Source organism: Stegodyphus dumicola, chromosome 10 (genome assembly GCF_044657685.1).
Source record: "Stegodyphus dumicola isolate Sdum_Otavi_A_Nest chromosome 10, ASM4465768v1".
Lineage (NCBI taxonomy): Eukaryota > Metazoa > Arthropoda > Arachnida > Araneae > Eresidae > Stegodyphus > Stegodyphus dumicola.
Genome location: NC_140777.1, coordinates 177,046,631 through 177,070,098, shown reverse-complemented (window position 1 = coordinate 177,070,098; position 23,468 = coordinate 177,046,631). Strand labels below are relative to the sequence as shown.

Genomic DNA, 23,468 nt, shown 5'->3' with positions numbered 1-23,468 from the left:
TATCTTTTTCGAACTCTAAAAAATTATCTTTTGCGGTATATTTTCCCATGTGAAGTACAGGAATGTAAAATGGAAATATTAACAGGATGTTAGACAAGAGACCTAGAAATTCTTCCACTTGTTGTCTTAAAGTTTTTATCATTTATTTGGTTTCATAACTCTTTCAGTTTTCTGTGAATTTAGTTTTTTTTTAATCTGTCATGGTTTACAGATTGTTTATTTACATGCTTGCATTATTTCCTACTTTTATTATTTTATTACTTTTTTATCTGTTTTTTGTTCTTGTTGCCGTGAACTATGTTTTTGTCTGTTTATATTTTGTTCTTGTTGCTGTTAACTGTGTCTTAGTTGAACATATATTTACAAATATATCATTAATATTCGTATATTAAATTTTAATGTACAGTATAACTCCAATTATCTGATGTCCGAGTATCCGAATCGCTTTCAGAATTTAAGAAAAAAAGAGAGAGAAGAGACAGGAAAAGATGAGGATGACTCATCACTTGAGGAGTTAAGAAACATTCTTTTGAAAATTCCTGGATTTTCAAAAGCTAGTGTTGACGATACAGCAGAATGGAGGGTGCGTGACCCGTCAGACTCTGGGTTTCAAATTCTAAATGATGAGGAATTTATTGAAAGTGTGAGAAAAGAAAGTGTCGAGGAAGAAAATGACCTTAATGTCGAAGATGAAGCAGGCGCAGACACGGGACCATCAGCTGGTGAAGCGTTTGCCGGCCTCGAAACTGCGTTGTAGTGGATGGAGCGTCAGCTCGAGTGTGACCACATGCAACTTCTCATTGTCGAGCGGACTTGGCTGCCCGAAAACGAATGAAGACAGTCAAACAGCCTACTTTGACCGAGTTGTTCAGCAAGCAATGACTTTCAGCACTTGTAAGTACTGTACAGTACGCTATATGTGTGTACGTAAAAGTATTGCTTTTTCATTTTAATTAATTAAAACCTCTTTTTCTTTAAAAATAGTTTTTCTCCCATTTTCAACTTACAGTACATACAGTAATTAATTAAAATGTACGTAGACCTTTTCTTCCGAAAAAATCCATTTATCCGAATTTTTTATTATCTGAATGGAGTCCAGTCGCAATTGATTCTAATGATTGAAGTTCTGCTGTATCATATAAAACGAAAGAAAAACAAACACCATTTTTCTAACTCCCATGGTGATTTTTCACGCAACCTGCTCTGTTCTAGTGAATTAAAACTCTTCATACTCCTGTTATTTTGGTCCATTCTTAGCTAAATAAAATTCATTCTATTTTTAATTTCTTTAATGTTTTTAACTTAATTATTATACAAAAGGATATTTTAATATTAATTAAATATCATACTTTTCGCCCTTAAACCATAAAATTGAATTCAACAGCAATATCACAAAATAATTTTTAAAAAGAGCATATCTTTAGAATAACCGATACACAGTCTCGCGGGCTTGAAATAAATATGTTTTTTCTGTACGACGTTGTCGTTGCTCGCTTTTAAATCCTGGAGTTTATTAATCAAAAATTCGTTAAAGTTTTACAAAATATGAAATCGATAATAAAACAAATTCCAAATTTCAAATTTGGGCTTTCATATTCGCAGAGGGATTACATCTTTAAAATTGGATGGCTCTAGGTACCATTGTCTTATCACAATGCGAGAAATATGCATACATTTATGCAGGTTCTTCATTATTTAATTTCTTTAAATATAGTACATGGCGATAATATTGGGTGGCAACAGTCTGAAAAGTAAAACGGACATTCAGAGTGATTCGACGCAAAATTGCAAAACGAAAACAATAGTCCCTCAGAGACAAAGACCTTTTGGACTAAAGATGAAAATAATAAGAAGGAATAAAGATGCAATTAGGAAATAATAAGGTAGGTAATTAAGGAATAAAAGAATAAAGGAATAAGAGTTTTGTCTAATTTAATCAAATCAAATGCCATCATCTGATGCAATTCTAAATAGCCTTATTAAAAAGAATATCATTTGATTTGAAATCGGCTTAACACTTCATCTTAAAGAAAACGGTGCAACTAATGCAAACGATAAATCAAAACTAAAATGCTTATTTCTAGTTTAAAAACCAAAATGCATCAAACTATCGACAGGTTACCCTTCTACGATTACTATGCTATCAAATGACGTACTTTCTGAACTAGAATACTTCTTTCACATTCCTTTTTCGTTTCGAAACTGTTATCGTTCCCTTGCCAACCACTGTAAACAAACTGCTTGCGTTCGTGTGAATCTTTATCGTAGTGATAGTGTTCAAGCTTGAAAATGCATCTTCCCGCGGTTTTAAATTGCAGTAGCTAAGATCGCTTGAAGGTTCTTAAAAGAAAAAAAGTCCATTTAATCGATACTTCAAGGGTATCTAATGTTAAATGCAGTACTATTAAATGTTATTAGTTCAAAGGGGCTTTGTCTCTGAAGCACTATTGGTTTCGTTTTGCGATTTTGCATTGAATCACTATAATGTCCGTTTCACTGCGCAACACTGCGCGGAAAAAAAAAAAATATTTCCAAACTGTGTATCGAAAACTTTAAAGATATGCTGTTTCTAAATTAATTTGTGATACTGCTGTTGAATTGAATATTATGGTTTAAGGGAGAAAAACATTATATTTAATAAATAAAGGTTACACAGAAAACGTTAAAAATAAAATCTGAAGATTTTAAGATTTTTAATTAATTTGTTTGTTTATTTATTATTATTTTTTTGCTTATAAATTTTATAATAAATTAAAGCAAATGTATATCCTTGAAAGCTTTGCTCTTCAATATTATGCATAACTGTCGATAGACTTGTGTTTTATTGCTAAATTACGTTTGAAAAATATATTTCATTACATTTTTGTTGAAAACTGGTTTCTTTTTTGGGGGAGTTAAATATCATTAGTGGTATTACTGTAACAAATGTTAGAAAAACACGTCCAAAAAATTTATTACCTTTCAGAATTATGGGGAAAAATTCAAATATGCACATTATATACTTTATGGCATAATTATATGCTGTATTATTTAATTAAATAATATTATTATTATTTAACTAAATAATACAGTAATATATAAATAATATGCTGTATTATTTTTAGTTGTAATTTTTATTATTTAGTTAAATAATACAGCATATTATTTAATTTAACTATTAACTTAATTATTTAACTTATAACTATTTTTAAAGCTTTAATTGAATTAAAATTTAGTACGCTTACTTTGAAACCAATTGGCAAACAAATTTTGAGGGAAATCCAATCGTAATCCATGAGAACACCAAACAAACGCTGAAGCGATTACCAAACGCAGAAGCTTTACCATTCTGGATTACTGCTCGAATAAGATTTTTTAAAATTACTTATATCGAGAAATTCAATCTCGCATGCTGCGCTTACAAAAATTATTGCTGATTCAATGCTGGAGACCGATATAAAAATGGCGCCATTTTTATCAAAGAAGCGCATCGTGTTTAGGCTACCGTCTCAAATAATGTGTTATAGCTGAATTTGCGTTCTTTTTCTGCAAATGTTAGTTTGACCTTCTGAAAACGATCGAATTCATTTTTAAAATTAGAATGCACTCCATCTCTATTTATATGGTATATTTCACAAAAATGTATCTGTTCGTTGTTACCGCATTAAACAAAACTCTGATCTTTCCAGCTGTTGGCAAACATAATGGCAATGTATGTCTCTTAGGTTATTTATTTCAATCAATAGAAAATTCTAATACAATGAAACACTTTAAAAACTTCCTCTTGATAACATTTATTTTAAAAAACAATTGTTATAAGCGATGATAAGGACGCATTTAATTTAAAGGTGGCCAGCTCAGCAGCGATGCTGCGTTAACCCTTTGAGGAACAGTGTGTCCGGTCTGGACCAGTACCTCCTATAAACGAAGCCACGGCACGCCGCACACTACGTCACTAAAGTCGTCCTTATGTACAGAAAGCATGGTTGCCACATGAAACCACTTATCGCTGTTATTCCTTTAAGAGGAGAGAAAATGAAAAGTAGTTTTTATTTCCTTGCATAAGGCTTACTATATCGTTTGGTTTTAAATATATATATATGTATGTGTGTGTGTGCAAATATATATATTCCGATTTGATTTCATCGACTGCATTTTCTAATTTCAAATACCTAACCTTACTTTCCTTATATATTTTTACGCTTAAAATAATAACAGTATAGTAAAGAAATTAATTCAACATACTTCAGATTAGTAGTAATAAATATATACTGAATATCTGGCTGATGCTGGTTTGCTTTCTGAAGAATATATATTTTATTAAATATTTTCTTCCTTAACAAAGAGGATAATGCATAATTAAGCAAGTTTACAGTTGATTAACACTAAAAATCCTTAAATTAATTTTAATCAATTTTTAACGGCATTTTCTGTTTCTCGTAAATACAAATTTACACATAATTGTTTAGTCATTTTCCGCTTTTTTTTTCACTTCAGTGTGGGACTGAATTTCTTAACAGATGAGAAACCTGGAGAATGATTTGAAAAATACTATTTTTTAGCATCTATCAATATTTATTCATTGGTAGTTTTAAAATACGGTAGCAAAACATTTCATATATTTAGGCATTTTAAATTAGATCATTATTTGAGAATACATAACTGCATCTTCCCCAATAATAAAAAAAAGAAAAATTGTAAAAATTCAACAAACTTGACACTTGCTAGGAATTCAAAATTCTTATGTTTCATTCTTATTGTTAAATGTTTGTAACATCCCTTTTGTCTAATTATGTGCATATAATTTTTTTCTTTTTTTTTTTTTTTTTTTTTTTTTTTTGTAACTTGTAAATTTTTGTTCCTGAAAGCATTTCATTGTAACTTATTTGAGAATTCTTTAGCAAATGATAAATATGAAGTTTATATATGTACTTACTGGAATTTTTATCAGGGTAATCAGTAGGAACTTTTAAAACATCTAAATAGATCAAATAAATGTCCTCAATTCTTAGAATTGAAAGAATAACAAGTTTTATGTATTTTCCTATTATAAATGAAAATAAATATAGCCTGATTGTTAAGATGTAAAGTAAGATTTAAAATTTTCAAAATAATTCAGATTTTTATTAAAGGAAAGCAACACAATTAGGATTCAAAACATATAAAAAGGATTTTATTTATTTATTTTTTTGGCCTGAATTTTTTGTACTAGTAAATTTATAACTGGAAGTAATAGGAAATGGCATTGCATACTACAGTGGGAAAATGGGTGGGATGACTATTTATTTATGTAACTTGATGCTACTTATTTTTTATTACAGTTAAGTCTCTTTAATATCAAAATAGTTTAGTATAACTGCATGAAGCCTTACAGCTTGGAAGGATTAAAAATATTTTTTTACTCAATTTATTTCTGATAAGTTTTCCCCTGTATATGTACAACCACATCATTAGAAATTTTAATCCCAAAGTATTTCATTTTAGTTTTGACAGAATCTAGCATGTATTACAATGAAATATTGTATAAGAATACAGTGAATTTCCTCCATAAAAATGCATGAATATCTATAAAAATAACTCATATGGAATTGTAGGTAAAAACAAATTATATTTATTTTCTTCTTACAGTGTAAAATTAATGTAATAAACATGTCTGCTTCAATTAAAATAATATTAAAAAATTGCAAGATACTGATTTCAAAATCTAAACAATAATAATATTAATTGGCAAAGTATTTTATCTTCAAAAATCAATATTTCTCTAGTTTACAATAAATACACCTATTTTGCACAAAATGATATTATATAAGAGACTTAACAACTTTAGCACTTTACTGTCATAATTAGTTAACTATTACAAATGCTTTTTGTGTGTGTGTGTGTGTGCATGCATTTTGAAAGAGTTGGTAAAGATTTCACAACACAAATAGAAAAAGCACTATTTTTTTATTTAACATACTATCCACATTCTGCAAAAAAATATTCATTTAAATAAAATGAATTACAAGTTAAGTCTGAAGATAATAAGAAACAATAGATTAGTGTCACTATCTTATTTTATAAAGTTTACTAACTTATAAACATAGTATATGTCATTTCTGCTGTATGCATAAATTATTTTTTTAATGTTTTCAATTTCCGTTGCTTATTTAAATTGTTACTTAAAAGATTATCATTCAACTTTTTGCAGTAATTATTTAGAAAAATATTCGTTGATGCTTGTATGATGTTTTTCAAAATAATTTGAGGGTCATGAAGTTTAGGACAGTCATTCAACTCTAAAAAAAATTTTCATGAAGTAAATTTAGAGTAATTTTACACACTGTAACTCGTGGATTTGCCGAAAATAAAAATTTTTGCTCATATTCATCTGAAATAAGTTTCTTAACAACAATAAAATTGTATATAACAGCATGTAAAATATCAGGATGAGGATACATAAGACCTCTATCAAAAACCTTAATCCATGAATGAATATTTTCATCGTTTTCTAAAGCTAACTCCTTATCAATAGTAATATTGGATTTACATACATCACATTTTAACTTTTTTAGCATACAATAACAGCAATATCCAGCTATATAAGTCAAAATAGGTACATCCAATTTTATGTCGTGTATATCACTATCTTCAACTGTTATTTCATCTATGAATGTTTGTACATCAGTGTCATCAAAAGTTTGTTCTTCGGTGTCTTTAAAATCAGATACATGAAGAGGAATATTTCCAAATTTTGAAGAATTTATTAGGGTTGGTAATGTACTCTGAAGTCTTAATTTACCCTCTATTTCATAAACCTGTCTGATAGAAATATTATGGTGAGCTCCAGCCAGTTGCCTGTACTTACCAAATCTAGCCTCTAACATATCTGCTTGTATTTTTCCAAGTAAAAGGTATTTAAAACCCAACTCATTTATACAATACCTTGATATCTCAATTAAAGCATACGTTGTATGGTATACTGCAAAGTGAGTTTCTTTGGTTAGGCAACCAGAGGTTAAATTCAAATTTTTCCAACTATCTAGCCAATTCAAAAAGTTATTCATAAAAACATATTTTTCATCATTTTCTGCCACAGTGAAAGGTGTTTCAAATACATTATTTTTATGAACCCCTTTAAAAATAGATTTCACATTTACAATTGACCACCATGTGTTTATTATTTTAATAAAACTTCCAGTTTCTTGGGAATTTATTATTTCTTTCTGCTGCCCAAAAGAAAATAATGCTTCAACAACATTATCATTAAAAATCTGCAATGCAAGCTTTACACTTTGTTTTTCTAAGTTAGTTGGATATAGAGCTTTTATTGTCAGACCATAAGCATACTTTAATAACTTACCAGTTTCAGATTCATGTAATTTTTTAATACAAGAAAAAGATGCAGTTTCAATATGTGAAGCATCATCAAAACTTGGGAAAAACATACTCTGATTATTATTTTTTTGATTTATCCAGTTATTTCTAATGCATTTTAAAATATGCACTGTATCAATAATAAAAAACATTGGCCTAGATTTGTCAACAGGGTTTTGATAAACAATACTAACTTTAGGTGGTTCTGAAAACAGAGACATAGCCTTTTTATTAATCGAATTATTGTCAGTGACAATAGCAATAATTTTAAACCCAATATTTTCTAATCCCACAACAATTTTTTTAATATAAATATACAAATTATCCGCACTAAGTGTTTTCACCGGCAAAATATGTACAACATCCTTATAAACAGATAATAGGCTGTGAATCATGAAAACATATGCACTAGACGCAGCATTTTTGCAATTATATGCCATTCCACACAAATTACCACCTTTATAATCAAATGCTTGATTTAGATGAATTTCATCAATCATTAAAATAACAAGCAGATCTTTTTCTGATAGCTCTTGAAATTTAAATTTTATGCAGCTTAGGAACTTTTGGTTGTATTGTTCATTTATTGGATATATATTAAAATCTGAAAAAATTTTCTGAATGGTCCGTGGGTGAGGCATAATAATATTTTCTGAATTTCGAATAAAATTATATGCATGTGGTGAAATTGTGTGAAGTAAAGTGGAAAATATTAGAAAGTCTGCAGAATACCTATATTGCTGTTTTTCTGAATTCAAGTTTGATAGTTGCTCAAGGAGAAAATTTATTTCATTGTTTTTATGTGGAATTTTCTCTTTTAAAATTGTCATTAATTCATTTACAATTTGTAAATAATTTTGAATACTGTCTTCAGATGAATCATTTGAGGCAAATAGGTCTAATTTCTCTAAAATACTTAAAATATCTTTAAGGTTGTTAATTTTTGATGGGATTACATATTGCTTCAGTGATTTAATAGGTATATTTCTAATTGCTACAGATATATTCAAATTACAATCAATAAATAATGACTTTAGAATTCTTGGATGATTGTCATTAGAAATATTAAGAATCATAGTATGTATAGGCCTGTGTATAACTATCCAGTTATCTGGTAAATTCACAGTATTAAAACAAATTTTTAGTTCATCTAAATTATAAAACATTTGTTTTCGATCATACTCTTCGTTTTCAGCTAAGCTACAGGCTAAGGCTTTTTCGAGTGCATCTTGTTCTCTTTTGAGTCTTTTATGCTCTGGTGATTCCCTTGATGAAACACTGGAACTAAGATGACTCGGACCATCAGGAAACAGACTTGGAATTGCACCATTCTTTAAACGAGGATATGACAATGGTATAATGATCTTCTTTCCAGTTTTCTCATCAAAGAATTCAGTTTGCCTCAGAACATCCTCTTGCTTGAAGTGAAGTTCACACACCTTTTAATATGAAAAAGAGCAAATAAATAAACATGCATCAAAAGGTTAAACAATTATAAAATCGTAAGCATTCGCCATCCTTTAAATACATGCACAGTCTAATAAGGGTTTTATTGTATTTTTATTTAATCATGGCAAAGCACTCAAGAGCTATCTGCTTAAGGGAAGGGTTACCGTTGTGGAAAACGTTCATCATTTAATTTCTTTAAAAATAATACAGGGCGATAATGTTTGGATGGTAACAATTTGAAGAGATATAGCCATTTAAAGTGCACAATGCCAAAAAGTGATGCAGCCATTTAGAGTGAATAATGCAAAATCTTAAAACAAAACTATTAACTCTTTTGGGCTAAAAAGAGCCATGGATGCTGTCATAAAGTTTTGAAAAGTGCAAATAATTAGCACATGTTTGTTGTCATATGTCAAATGCATATAACATAAGTAATATTTAATTGATACATCCTCAAGTAACATACAATTGCTCATGTAATATATAATTGCTACATCCTAAATATTTCTTTCTTCAGTTATTTGAAAACAACACTTGGTTATGGAATTACATTCAAAATGGTGATAATACAGTTATAAAAGGAATAAGATTAACCATCAGTTGATGGATAAGAATAAGATTAACCACATTCATTCGTACCATTCAAATATAAAGTTACTTGCTCTTTTTCTAAACATTTTTACAAATGATATGTTCACAACCAGAAGTACAAATTTACTTGTGTGCCTATGAATGTTTATATTTAAGAGCATAAAACATCATTAGTCATTAAAAAAAATTCATTTTTCTTGAATTATTGAAACAAGTATAAGTGCTAAAATATGATACACAAAGAAAAAAAACAAGAATTTGTATATTTAACAGTTTATTTGCAGTAATTAAATATTTTAGGCTATTCTTATGTAATTTTGGAGTGAAATATTCACATTCATCAATCGTGTTTGACATTATATTACTGTGGAAGGCTCACTAGATTGCTTATTTTCCATATAATTTTCTTAACTTTTTTCAAATATTTTAAAAGTTATATAACTTATTAATACAATGAAACATTTTCATATTCCACTGCAACAAGTATAAATAAACAAAACCCCTTATATAAGTGTTTTTAGATAGGAAATTAATGTAAATTTCAAGCCCACAAGAACTTACTGCCAGTAGCAAGTGAACCACTGTAACAAGGTAGGTGTTATTGGCATAAGAAACTCGTACTTTTATAAATGTGTGTGTGCATGAAACAATTTAATAGGCTAATTAGGATTTATGCTAACATGTAGTGAAAACTAGTAAGCTTACAATCTTAGGCAATATTATTTGAACAAGACAGTTTAATTTAAACACCTTGTAACTTATTCCAGAAATTAAAATAATTACTGTCAAAACTAGTCCATTTATACGATTGTTTTCTTTTACATATATTTCATAATTTTTTTAAGGATTTTAGAATTAATAAAGTTTAGAACATTGCATAATTAGCATTAATTTCCTGTTCACATGAGTTACGAGCAAAATGCATTCTCAAATGCTCCTAGCATATAATAAATGGGCATTGCATACATTCAGTTTTAAAAAGAAAAAAAATAAAAATAAAATAGGTGGAACGAGAATTATCTAAATCAAAAGAAATAGTATACCCAAACAGTTAAATACTTATATCTAAAACAACTTTAAATTAACGGCTTTAAAATTACTACTTGAAGCATTTTATATTTATCTACTTAAAGTTATAATATGAACATTATAAGGTTGGTGGATTTTCTATTGACTAGTTATTGAGAAAAGGGTCCATTTTATAATCACTTTAAAATTCAGTATAAGCTCTGTATAACATAAATTCCTGAAAGATTAATCAATCCCAAATCAATGTGCGTGTTATAAAGATCCCGACGCCGAAAATATAAATTACTGAAAGAATTCATTAATAATACTCATTCATAATAAGAGAAATTTCTGCCTAGTAAATAAATATATAACTATGCTTGTATAGAAAATAATTAAAACTTAGTTTTATTTTCTATGGTTGAATGCAATGGAACTTTAGTAAATTATTTCCCTTGCAATCAGAATTTTTTGTTTTCACAGTTTCAAGTCATGCTTCTTTCAATGACATTAATCTTTCAGGAATTTTCTAATTTAAAAATGAAATGCATGCTTACCTTTGAATGTTTCGTAGGCTTGAATCCATCTTTTCGTTTGCAGTTCCAAATCCATTGTTTTCTCAGTTGTTCTTCCGTAGGAAAACTAAATACAGCCACCTTCGGGCCATTCTTATAATTTCCTTTGCATGTTGCAACACAGCATTTATGTGGCATAATAAAAAATAAAGTAATTTAAATGAAAAATGTTCTATTAGAGCACACTACACTTTCAAACAACAGTCAGTTCACTACGCTACGACACCGAAGTATATTCTTTCATTCTTTGTCGCGAGGAAGATGGTAGGAATGACGACTTAGATGACGTCAGACCGTTCAAGCAACCCTAGAGGCTTGGCTTCGTATATAGGAGGTACTGTCTGGACACACCTAAGAATTTCCTTCTTTATGCACAGAAAAATTGAATGAAAAAGGATTTATAAGTTACTATAGGTTACTCTGAACCTTCTTCATTTATAGTAGATGGCAGCTCAATACAAACCAGTCCATATATTTTAGCCATGTTTTTTTTAGGACCTCATTTTTCAAAGAAATCTTCCATTATTTTATTTTAGGGTATTAAAGAAATTGTTTGAAAAGAAATTTCTATGCTATTTTTTGGTTGTATGCTAATCTCCTTATTCTAAATTAGTTTTTCATTTTACATTGAAATCTTGCCTAAAATCAAGCAGCGAACCTTAGGTGTGCCCAGACCGGGCTCACCGATAATCTAGGACAACTGAGATTCTGTATTCTTTGTTTCTCCGCATCTCATCGGTCAGTTCATTGACAACAATGCTCGTTTCAGCGCTCTTTTCGAAGCTCTATTCAATCACTGTGCCACTTTGGGCACACCCACAGAATAAAAACAACAAGTGCTATCTTCACAAAATTTTACTTGTGTACTCCTCTAAGGCTTAATTAGACTGCCTACTTTTTTTTTTTATTTATTTATTTTTTTTATCAAAACTCCGACTTTAAAAGGTAGCATGCCGGAAAGGGTTTAAGTCTATAAACATTGGTAGTTCGACGTAAGTTCAAATCCCAACGAACGGGTTGGCTGCATGAGCACTTTGGTGGTCTTCCTTACTCATATAATGTAGATATGAGCCAGTTTCTCATAGGAAACTCTCCATGAAAGCATCCCGCTCCTTCTGCAGATAGCGAATAATCAATCAAACTAAGTTAAGAGTGAGCCGTAAGCAACACTGTCGAATAAAAGATCGGTTCAAATAGATTTTCGCTTTTTGTGCCAGCATCTCCAAATAATCCACATACTAAGCTTAAATTAGACAAAATACTATTAGGAAATACTACAAGCGCAATGCTTGTGGTATTTTCTAGTAGTATTTTATATCAGCTGGCGCACATATCTTTATATTAAAAATTTCTTGTCGCGATTGTCCTATAACGGAAAAGATCCCTTAAATCTTTCTTTTTCAGTCAATAAATGTTATTAAAATAATCCGTCACCATATAAACGCAAAACGCGTAGAAGTGCCTTATCGAAAAATTACTTCAAGAATAGTGCAATATTTCCCCCTAAATTATAATTATCTTTATCAAAGTCTAAGCACAAAAAGTGGTTAAAGGATTTGTTTCTTTAAATATTAATCTTAGACATGAATTTTCGTTTGCAGAATTTCCATTTACAAATTAATTATGGTAATTATTGCACTAGAATACCTGAAAATAAACAGATTTCTTTAAAATCTCATCGAAGATTTTTAAAGAAACGACACACACGATTTACTATTTAAAACATGATTAAATAAAAAAGGTAAAGAAAGTTAGCAGACTTTCAGTCTTTCTTCCGAAAAAAGTCAGATACATGTCTCTTTTCCTTCACCCCACCCCTCAAAAGGTGAGAAGTTTCTTTCGAATAATCTGGAAAAACATTACGCAAAGTTATATGTCAATGTCGAATTCAAGTTTCAGTTCTTTAGGTTGTAAGTAAATAATTTGTGTACATAAACTAATGCTTCATCCATACTCTAAATCTTCGACGCCTTTTGCATATTTTTATTCTAAAAGTAAACGTTCCGGACTAGGTTTCCTTAAGTCAGTTCGTCCAAAATATTTTTGGCTGATCAGATTTCTCATTCCCATTCTCTCATTTTTTTGCGACTATATTTCCGTAGGTTCTTAAGTTACATTTTATAAACTAAACACTAAAAATCATTTCATTAAGTTTCCATAGTGTTATTTCATTTTTGCCATGACGTTCTTACTTATACTGTCGGAAACCAACCTTTTTAGATATAAATTCGTTTTAAGTGATTCCAAACCTTAGAACGAAATTTACTGCAGCATAAATCTTACCCTTCTTACAAGCACTCACAAGTTTTCTATCTACTTGAAGTAACTGTTGGAGATAGCAATTTTTGAAGCACGGCGATCAAAAGGTCCGGAGATCGGATACCGGCCAGAAAGCAGCTGATATCTTACATTTTTCTCTCTGAAATCCTTAACATTTTAAAAGTTAAGTGTTATTATCATTTTTCTTTATGAAACATGGAAAAGAATAACTATTTGAAGGCAATTACTGTATTTTTAGTCCAAAGGGACTTGAGTCCCGAAGGACTATTACTTTCGTTTTGGCATTTTGCGTCGGACTACTATAAATGTCGGTTCACTTTTCAAACTGTTGCCACAATATTTTAGAGTCTTGCATTATATTTGAAGAAATTAAATAATGAAAAATCTGCATAAATGTATGTATATTTCTCGCATTGTGATAAAACAACGGTACATAGAGCCATCGAATTTTGAATGACGTCATCCTCATACGCATAGGGGCATCTGGAAGACCAAATTTGAAGTTTGGAATTTGTTTTATGATCGATTTCATATTTTGTAAATCTTTAACGAATTTTCGATTAACAAGCTCCAGGATTTCAAAGCGAGCCATGGCAAGGTTTGCACAGTAAAAACATTTTTATATCCAGTGCGCGAGACTGTGTATCCGAAATTCTAAAGATAGGCTCATTTTAAAACTATTTTGCGATATTGCTGTTGAAGTGGATCTTATGGTTTAAGTGCGAAAAACATGATATTTAATAAAGAAAGTTAGCACACGAAATGTAAAAAACGCCCCTTTGGACGTAATTTAAAATCTGAAACATTTCAGATTTTTTTATTTGAGGTTTTCCTCTTGTATTTAGAATTTTCTTTTAATGATTTTTTATAGCAATGCTTTTTTTACAAAAGGCAATATTACTGGAAGCATGCTAGACTGAGCTACCCTGTACTAAAGACCTTTATAAAAGCTAGATATTGTTATGAATTTTCTACATAAACAAGTAATTTTAATGAAACTCTATTGGAAATTGTAACCTTTTGTTTGTTTGTTTGTATAACTTGACATGAAAATATAAAGAAGCAAGGCTTTGCCAGAAAACTAAGAATACAGGACAAGTCTATTTGAGTAAATCGCTCTCTCGCTAAATTGGCAAGATATCGCCAAGCTAACGATGGTTTTGCCGACTAATTTTGTCGCCAAATTTTGCGAAAAGTTGCCAGTAGCCGCCAAATGTAGCGAAGATTTGGCGACGTTTTGGCCCGTCATTTTATATCTGTAATGGGTATTGTCATTTAATAATTGTAATTGATCCTCTATGTAACAGTGACCGTATCCAACCCTCATATGCCTTCCAGTAATCTGGCGAAGTGGAAGGTACTAGAGATTTCTCGACGGCTGGAGGAAAATTATATAATATTCTCAATAGTATGTAGTTTCTCAGTAGTTGATTATCTCAGCATGAGTTCGGAATATTGAGAGATCTTCGCTTTTTTTAGATGCGCTTTGCATTGCCTTGTGTTTAACGTTCTTAGTAGTTTGCAGTGTAACTACTGATTGGGCTGTGTGATATTGAGAAGAGCTGTACGAGTATTTTTGTGGAAAGCTCCAGAACTGTAACGTGTTTCTTTTGGTAAAATTAATTTTATCAAGCTATTAACGGGTTCTATGTGCTTTCAATCTATTACGAACCCCTACGCACGCAATGATACTCAGTTTTTATTGACTTCAGCTACAAAATAACAGTAAAGTTAATATTTATATAAAATGTAAATTTATTTTACAAGAAAATACAGTAGTCCGAGAACGAACTACGATTTCAAAGTAATCTGTTAAATTATTGAAATAAATGACAATCTTTTCATTTCACGGTGTACATAAAAATGGTTATATGCATGAAAAGTAAAACACTACTCAAGAAGTAACAAATCAATTCATTTTTCATAGAAATTATTTTATTTAAGCAACACGCACCTTCCGCTATCAATTTTACTTAAAAGTGCAATATCCAATATCTAAATTTCATACATTAGAATTAGGTTTTATTTTAATGATACTTTAATTTTAAAAAATTCGCTTTCAAATCAAAAATAAAGTCTTAAATTCAAACCAGACCAGTCAATATGCAGAAATGGATGTCCGCTAGAACATGTTGCACCAGCAGCTTGTCATAACTTTTTCCCAAAATATGGTATATTTTATTCTTTTGATTCCTTGTCATTTCTCCTGCATCGCCTTAGACCATAGCTGACGCACTGCTTAGACACCCTGTCGTAAGTTCTACCTCTAGAACAATGTTTCACAATTGCTTTGCCATCTCTGCATTTAATGTACTTTTCGCAGTTATGTGGGTGCTCATATAAACCATTCTTTTCTTTACAAACATACACTGAAAATTAATATTAAATAAAATACATTATTGCATTAAACATATAAAGGCGTCAATTATATAAAGGTATTGACAAAATTCCTTACTATATTATTCAAGGAAAAAATGCACACACAATGGCGAATAATAAAACGAAACTTTTGGATACGTTTTATTTGCCTATATTTCGTTACTATTTTAATTGCATACATGTGGATATATAATCCGTAACTTTATATGCTGTTATCATTAAACATTTTGGATGCTACTTATCTTGTGAATTATTTATAGAGTTACTTATTTGAATGAGCCTATGGTGGATTGGTAAGTTACTACAAAAGTTACTTTATTTACACCGTTGCGTTTTCATGGAATGAACAAAGTCAAAATCTAATTATAGTAGTTCAACATTCGACTAATCTGTTTCTGCAACGCAAAATATGCTACAACTTCATTTAAAAGTATGACAAGGTCTTTATACATTTCTCTGTGAAATGTGCAATTCAAAATTTCTTTTCATATTTATGGACTCGGAACAGTTTTTCATGGCATCAGGCTAAAGCTTGGAAGAACTCTAGACGAAGAGTTGTTGATCGATTAGATGCAGGGCATAAAATTATGGAAGTTGCAAAGTTCTGTAATGTTTCATTTCAAGCAGTCTCTTGCATCTAAAATCGATTTAGAATTCTGGAACTGTCGTTTGGAGCACGGATAAGCACGTAGTGTTAAAACAACTTCTTCTCGAGACTGATTTTACAAGTAACGTGACAGTCCCAGCACCAAATATACACTAAGGTCAGTATCAGGAAACAGATCCAAATATTGCAAACGTTTGCACATCTAAAAAACACTTTTTCAATGGATATCTGATTTGAATCAATGGATATCTGATTGAAGCACCAAGGGCATTTACCATATTATGCTGCTCTTTCCATCTGTGCTAATAGATGACGACACGAGCTATATCAAAGAAATCCAGAAAGCGTAGGAGATATAGCAAAGAAATCCAGATAGCGTAGCAGTGTAACGTAAACTAGCTTTCCGAGATGGAAAATAATCAGACCAGAAGTCTTTAACTTAAACAAAGAATTCTGGGTTAAATAAAAAGTAAAATATCAGCACAGTTACAGAAAGGAAAGACACAGCTTTCCCGTCGCGTGACGCGAGTTACTCCTTCGGCGTTTTTCAGACAAAAGCCTTTTTTCCATCTTTCTTGTTTGCGTCGCAAGGAAACAGCAAAAGGGGTGTTGTCCTTAACGAGTTTTTCCCTAATCACTTTCCGGCCATTTCGGAAGACACTCACGGAGTATGTTCCATGAGAACAGGAAGTTCTCTAATATAAACCTGATGTTCCATCAAAACTGAGAATTGACACAGCAGCTATGCAGCTGAGTTTAAAACTTGTAGCCATCATGGAGAGTTTTTGCTCCACAGCAAACGCTGTACAGAAAGTATTGAGAAATGCCTTTACGATAGAAAATTAATGTTTGAACGGAAAGCGAGAATTGATTTAATTATGCCGGAGAATATCAGGAGTTAGATTCTAAAATAATGGCTGAATCTTCAATTCATTGACTAGCCCATGCAAAGTTTAACACAATTATTTCTATAAGGACCAAGGCGTTATGTTACGTAATAGCTTTGCAAATTAATGCAATAACCTCTACGTCTTCATTATTAGAAATGAAGCGATTCAGAAAGTGCATACGCTAAGTTAAAAGGAAAGACAGCCGATGGGCTAAGAAAGAGATCGTTAAGGGAGTGAAATGTGAAAGGCTTCACGATTTTGCGTATTATTCTTGCGCAGGGGCCATGCTAACCTTCTCTGTATCGTTCCAATTTTAGTGTATGTATTGCCAAAGCAATAGGCAGGACAGAGGCTAAAAGCATTTATTTCTAGAAGGAAAAAATAACGCAAATATTCTCAGCAACAGTTACGAAACGCCCAGCTGCTGTTAGATAGCTTCTCTAAAGTGGATTTAGGTTTGCCAGAAAGTGGTAAGAAAAGGCAGGGTTGCCAGGTTTGGCGAAATCACCCATTTGGGGACAAAATTTGCTATATGCTATAGACGGAGCTAGACAATTCTAGAACGAATTCTTACTGGTTTTCCTCGGAATGTTCTCGAGGGCAGGTCAAAAGCTGTATAAACCCTACCTGTACGCGAGAAATGTATCTTGAAAGAGTTTCTTGAGTAGTAGTGTATCGTGAAGAGCATCTTGAGTGTAGTAGTATGCTGAATTCCGTAGAAGTGTTTTGAGCTCAGAGATTAGCTTGAGAGCGACCGAACTGAGCTGTGCTTTAGTGCTTTGCCATGAAGCTGTCTTCGCCGTTGTAGCCTGAAGGTTGGGTTGCTGATTGTGTCAGCGTGTTTTTATTTCTCCACGATTGTAAACGCGTCTTTGGAACTCACCTGTATAATATTGGCGAATAAATTGTATTTTGATTCTTCATCAAGTGTTGTCATCAATCACACCATGTCCACGAACACGTAGAAAGCAAAAATATAAAAATAATTTTAATGAACATTTTCTGTCCAAATGCTCAAAAGAGGATATGCGTGTGCTCCGATATATCGAGCGAATAATCTGGTTAGCAGAAACCTCATTACCTGAATGATCTGGTAAACAAAATCTCCTGTTCTTTCGTAATAAGTATGAGAATTTTGTAGCATTTCTTTAAATTCCTTCTTTAAAGGTCTCAGTGTCTTCATGATCATACTGGTCAGTAAATATTAACTGCCCAGAATTTTAAGTACCGTACATTTCTTCATATAAGAGAAGGTATAAATTTACGTCAGAGTTTTATAGTTTTACCATATATCTATCCTAGAACACGACTTGCAAATCATCAAACGCTTATTAATTTAATAAGATCGGCGATCATCATCCAGAACAAATTTTAAATAATGGCATCTGGCAGCACTGCTTATCGAAGCATGCGTGGAGTCACGAACTCACGTGTACACTGCGAAAAAAAAAATGGGACAGTTCTATATCTCCTGTTCTACTTGGCCGATTGACAAAATTCAAATTGCGTTTTCATGTCTCGAAAGCGCGACTTAGGATATATATTAGATTTATATATAGCATTGTTCTAACATACGTATTTTGACACAATAATATTTTCTTTAATAACGTACCAATTTTTTTCATATTTCGAGTCTAAGACTCAAATTGTACCAAACTACCAAGGTTTGTTAAAATCGCACAAGTAGTTTTTAAAAACAAAAACTCTTTTTGCTCCTCAATGTTAATTGAGTTTGGTATATATTTATTAAGCTCTCTTTTTTTATTAAATTTATTTGATTCTTTCTATCGCATTTCGAAATTCAAGTTCATTACAAATAAAATTCGCCTGTTTTTATGATTTATTTTTAAAATTTGTATTTTTAAATAATTTTCACAAATTTTTCAAAAAAAATTTAATTATAGGCTATAAAATTTTTACCCTCACCTTAAAGTAGACGTATTTCTAAGCATACCTGCAAAACATTACAGTTTTTTATTCAAAATTTCCAAAGATATACATGAATTTATATATTGCCACGTTTTGAAATTCGGCATGTTTGTTTAAAGCGATAATAACATCAAATGTGCTTTAGGCACTTTGTTAAAATTATTTGAAAGTAGGAAGGTTGTGACTTTTTCCCGTACATGCACAATGTAAAAGACTAGGAACGAAATGCCTTTTTTTCCGCTCCGGCAAAATGGAAGGGAAAGGAAAATAGGTTGCTATATTTTTAGAAGTTCGCCAAGTGAATTGTTCTTGTCGCAAACTGAAATTTTTTAATTTCTCCGTAAATTTCGCACCAAATTTAACAAAATTTAATATCTAGGCATAATTTGAGTCGTAGAATCGAAATATGGAAAAAGATTGGTATGCTATTTCAGAAAAAGTCCGCCAGAGTTGTTATGTTGTTGCAAGAAATGTGATTAGGGTTCATGCATTGAATTGGGGACGAGCCAATCCAGATTAAGGCAAAAAATTGAAAGCAAAAGTAGGTTGGTGCAATCGTTTCTTGAACAAAAGAAATCTGGAAGGATGACAAAAAAACAAAAATGGCGCAGATATTACCAAAAGATCTTGATCGTATAGTCACGAGTTTTCAGAAGATTGTTTTTGATATCAGATAAAAATACAACTTTCCGTCATCTAACATTGGAAAGATTCATAAAATACCGATTAACTTCGATTAGATAAGCAAAAGAAATGTAGAAATAAAGGGCTTAAAAGCACTTCAAGTCATATGTGCAGGCCATGAAAAGACCAGGTTTACAGTAGTATTAACATGCATGGCAGATAGAACAAATTGAAAAACCCATGATCAATTTTAAGAGGAAAATTGCTCCCAAAATAAAATTCTCGCCGGGTATTTTCGTACATGTTCATAAAAAGCGTGGATGGACGAGAATAATACAAAACTGTGGATGGGAAATGTATGGCAATGACCAGATGCTTTACGAAATCAACACAGTTTGTTAACGTCGGATATGCTTCACACTCACGTAACTGAGAACACTAAAATCACTTAGCACGGAACAAAGTTTGCTGTAGAATGTAACGATTATATTTTCATCTACTATTATCATCATTATTAGTATTAATAGTTTCTATTGTCCAAATATAACTATAATCGTTATGCAAATAATTACATTTAAAATATCTGCTTACCACAGTGAGCCTTGTCCTGCTTCACACATTTCTTCTTTGTATCATCGAAATACCTCGCTGACCTGCACTTCCGAAGAATTGATGTATTAAATATGCACTGGTGATATACAGAGCAGTCATAGGGATCTGAAAAGTTTCCTTGTTGACTTGGACACTTAAAGCCTAGAAATCAGAAATAAGATTACAATTTAAAGCGATTTCGATTAATTGGTAGAAAGCCATACCTCAATCAAATCATTACCAATCAAGTCTTCGTGATCCAAAATTTAATATACCAGTCTGGAAACTTTGCGGTTTTCATATACATTCCATTAGAAAAACTCACGCGGAAATCTTCTTTTGTGGTGACGTATGATGTGACCAATTATAGCAACTTTTCTTTGTTAAGTTTTCCACGGGATGTTAGTAAACGTTTTAGCTTTAGTAAACATTATCAGCATCGCTGTTCTTATACTTTTGCATGGTTTTGAAGGATTTTGAAGCAGTGGCGTGGCGTCAGAGGACCAGAGAGTCTAGTCCCGTATATTTTATGGGTGCTACTTTGGTAGACGGTTGCACGGATTTTGGCGAATTTTTTTTTTTTTTTTTTTCTTTCTTTTTTGGCGAGCGATACAACTTATGGTAAATCCATTGCTGGACAAGTTATTTATGGTAACCGATACTTTGTTGTCATTTAATTTAAAAAATAATGCATTTTATTATGCATAAATTCCGTGTTTTAAATATTATTTATGACTTGTAAATAATGAAAATGAATTTAATTTTGCACTTTTATTTGAAATAAAAATTTTATTGTTTATGATATTTATGGAATTTTATGTTGTGAATGATCTAATGAATGACGTCAAATTATTTTAAAAGTAATTGGTTTTAATATCTATAAATTTAATCTAATGTTTTAAACATTATTTATGGCTGTTAAATATTAAAATATAATTTAATTTTGCATTTTTTTAAATATGATTTTGTTATGAATGATTATTTAACTAATTTTAATTCTATGCGTGATGTAATCAGCTCCCTGATTGGTTACTGAATATTTGTGCATTACCGCGCCATTTTAAACTTTTATTATTCCTCTCTTCTAATTCCTCAGATTTCAAAGTGAATGGATGTGTCCGTTTCGAAGATGAATGTTGTTATTGGTAATTACCAAGAATTATTGGTATCGGAATAAAAAAAATTGCCGTTTGAGACCTTATTTTGGCTAACCTGGCTTTCCTAATCAAAGATTTGTTTATTGTTACAAGGGTCATAGGAAATTTATTTTAAATTTTTGGAGGAAACCTCGCTAATTGCTTCTTCAATGAAGTGCGAGAGACGTGGATCACAGATGAAGTTCTTTTTTTTTTTTTTTTCTGGTACTTATACGACAGGCAAAATACTTTAAAATACGACAGGCAAAATACTTTAAAAAATGTAAGTACATATTTTTCTTTTACTTTATAATTGTATATTTCAATTTTTATTAAAAAATTAATACACTGTTTTCAAAAATTCCTGAGATATTTATTGCCACATATGTTTTAATGTTAAGTAATTATATCCTATAAAACTTATTTTAAAGGATTTGAATTTAAGTAATTGAAAAATTGTAATTCTTTTAAACGTTGGTATGATGTTTTTAATTCAATATTCAATTTAAATAATATTCCAATTAAATGTTGGCGCAATGTTTTTATAGCGGTGTTTTTATTCTATTATATCAAAGTAATAATTTAACCTTACTTTAGCATTTTATACTCTTAGTAAATGTATTTATTTACATTTGCCAGCGATCTTAAAAAACAACGTTTTCAACAAAAAATTAATCCATTATTTTTAACGATATTTATTTTTTTTAAGTTTCGAATACTTTACTATGAAATACGTAAAAACAGCATTTTTCAAGATGGCTGACGACTGTAAAAAACCGCGCCAACAATTGCGCCAACGTAAATCGCCAAAAATCCGTGCAACCGTCTACCAAAGTAGCACCATTTTATGTACTAGGGTGGCCCCCGAAACGTCGCGACAAAACATCGCGGAGAAAACAACGCAAGGCGAAAACGACGTAGCACAAAACATAATGGGAGAAATAAAAAGAAAACATCGCAGTTCTAAAACATTTTTTTTTTTTTTTTTTTTTTTTTTTGTACAAAACATCGTGGTCAAAAATAAAGCGGTTCAAAAACTTCGCAGTTTAAAAACATCGTCGTCAAAAATATTGTGGTAAAAAATAAAGTGCCTACAAAATCATCGCATGACAATAACATCGCACACATGCGTTTTTCAAGTTTTGAAAGTTGTAAATGCATGTTCGTACAAAGATCTTTGAAGGAAAAATTAATTCTTATTCTGTATTTCATATATTTGAACGAACTAATAATTTTTTGTTGAAAAAATAAGAAATAAACTTGAGCATTTAGAAATTGAAAATGAGTAGAAAATTAATGCAACTTAAAAACTTAATAGAATTTTACATTTATATAAATAATTAACAAAGATCATTAATAAATTAAGCATTTTTTTTGTAAAGTTTAAATGATAATTTTTCATAAAAAATACAATCTAAAAATGATTAGAAAAAGGAAGATAAATAACTGCATGAGCTCACATCTGTAAAAATTGCTTAGTTAATGTTCAAATTATTTTCTTTCACATTTGTTAATCTCATATTGTTTTAAGAAAAATTAAAAATTATTTTGCTTCCCTTTCTTCTTAAAGTGTCGTTAGCATTTTCACGTAATAGCGTGCAATCAATTTTTTGGATGTCGATTTGTTAGTTATAACGAAAGTCAGTTACATAATATGTCACTATGCGATTTGAAAAACACATATATGCGATGTTATCGTCATGCGATGATTTGTAGGCACTTGATTTTTTACCACGATATTTTCGACGACGAAACTGCGAAGTTTTTGAACTGCTTTATTTTCTACCGCGATATTTTAGAACTGCGATGTTTTCTCCGTGCAATGTTTTCTCCCACGATGTTTTATACTACGACATTTTTGCCTTGCGTTGTTTTCAACTCGACATTTTCATCCGCGATGCTTTTGCCGCAATGTTTTCGGCTGTAACCATGCACTAGAGGTATAAATCTCCTATATTTTATTCACTAACACTTTTTTTAAGCATATTTATGAGGTTTCTACAATTTTTACTAGTAGTTATATTTTAACCTGTTATCCTTTTCCGACAAATCTTGTTTTTCTCGCGTTTTCTGG

At 30.8% G+C, this 23,468-nt stretch overlaps 2 protein-coding genes, 1 long non-coding RNA gene and 1 other non-coding gene across 5 annotated transcripts in view; 1 reads left to right on the top strand and 3 right to left on the bottom strand.

Moving 5' to 3' along the window:
- The window catches only part of LOC118197613 (putative chitinase 10), a 95,926-nt gene extending 92,366 nt beyond the window's left edge, over positions 1-3,560 (bottom strand). Inside the window, exon 1 of one of the 2 annotated variants that reach the window (XM_085825919.1) lies at positions 3,225-3,560. In XM_085825919.1, coding sequence (XP_085682045.1) covers positions 3,225-3,327 — 103 coding nt within the window. In that variant the 5' untranslated portion in view covers positions 3,328-3,560. The remainder of the gene's footprint in view (positions 1-3,224) is intronic. The other variant, XM_085825920.1, reaches the window with a different exon arrangement.
- LOC146995211 (uncharacterized) overlaps positions 1-23,468 on the top strand; it is a 361,401-nt gene that overhangs the window by 325,135 nt on the left and 12,798 nt on the right. The window lies entirely within an intron of this gene.
- LOC146995213 (THAP domain-containing protein 2-like) lies at positions 6,248-11,208 on the bottom strand. The gene is made up of 3 exons (XM_085826077.1): positions 10,941-11,208; positions 8,518-8,774; positions 6,248-6,257 (listed from the first exon to the last, which is right to left on the bottom strand). Exons 1-3 carry the CDS (start codon positions 11,094-11,096, stop codon positions 6,248-6,250), a joined length of 423 nt encoding a protein of 140 aa, XP_085682203.1. The 5' UTR covers positions 11,097-11,208.
- Positions 17,349-17,454, bottom strand: LOC146995212 (U6 spliceosomal RNA). The gene has a single exon (XR_015043745.1). It is a non-coding gene; the product is annotated as a U6 spliceosomal RNA (small nuclear RNA).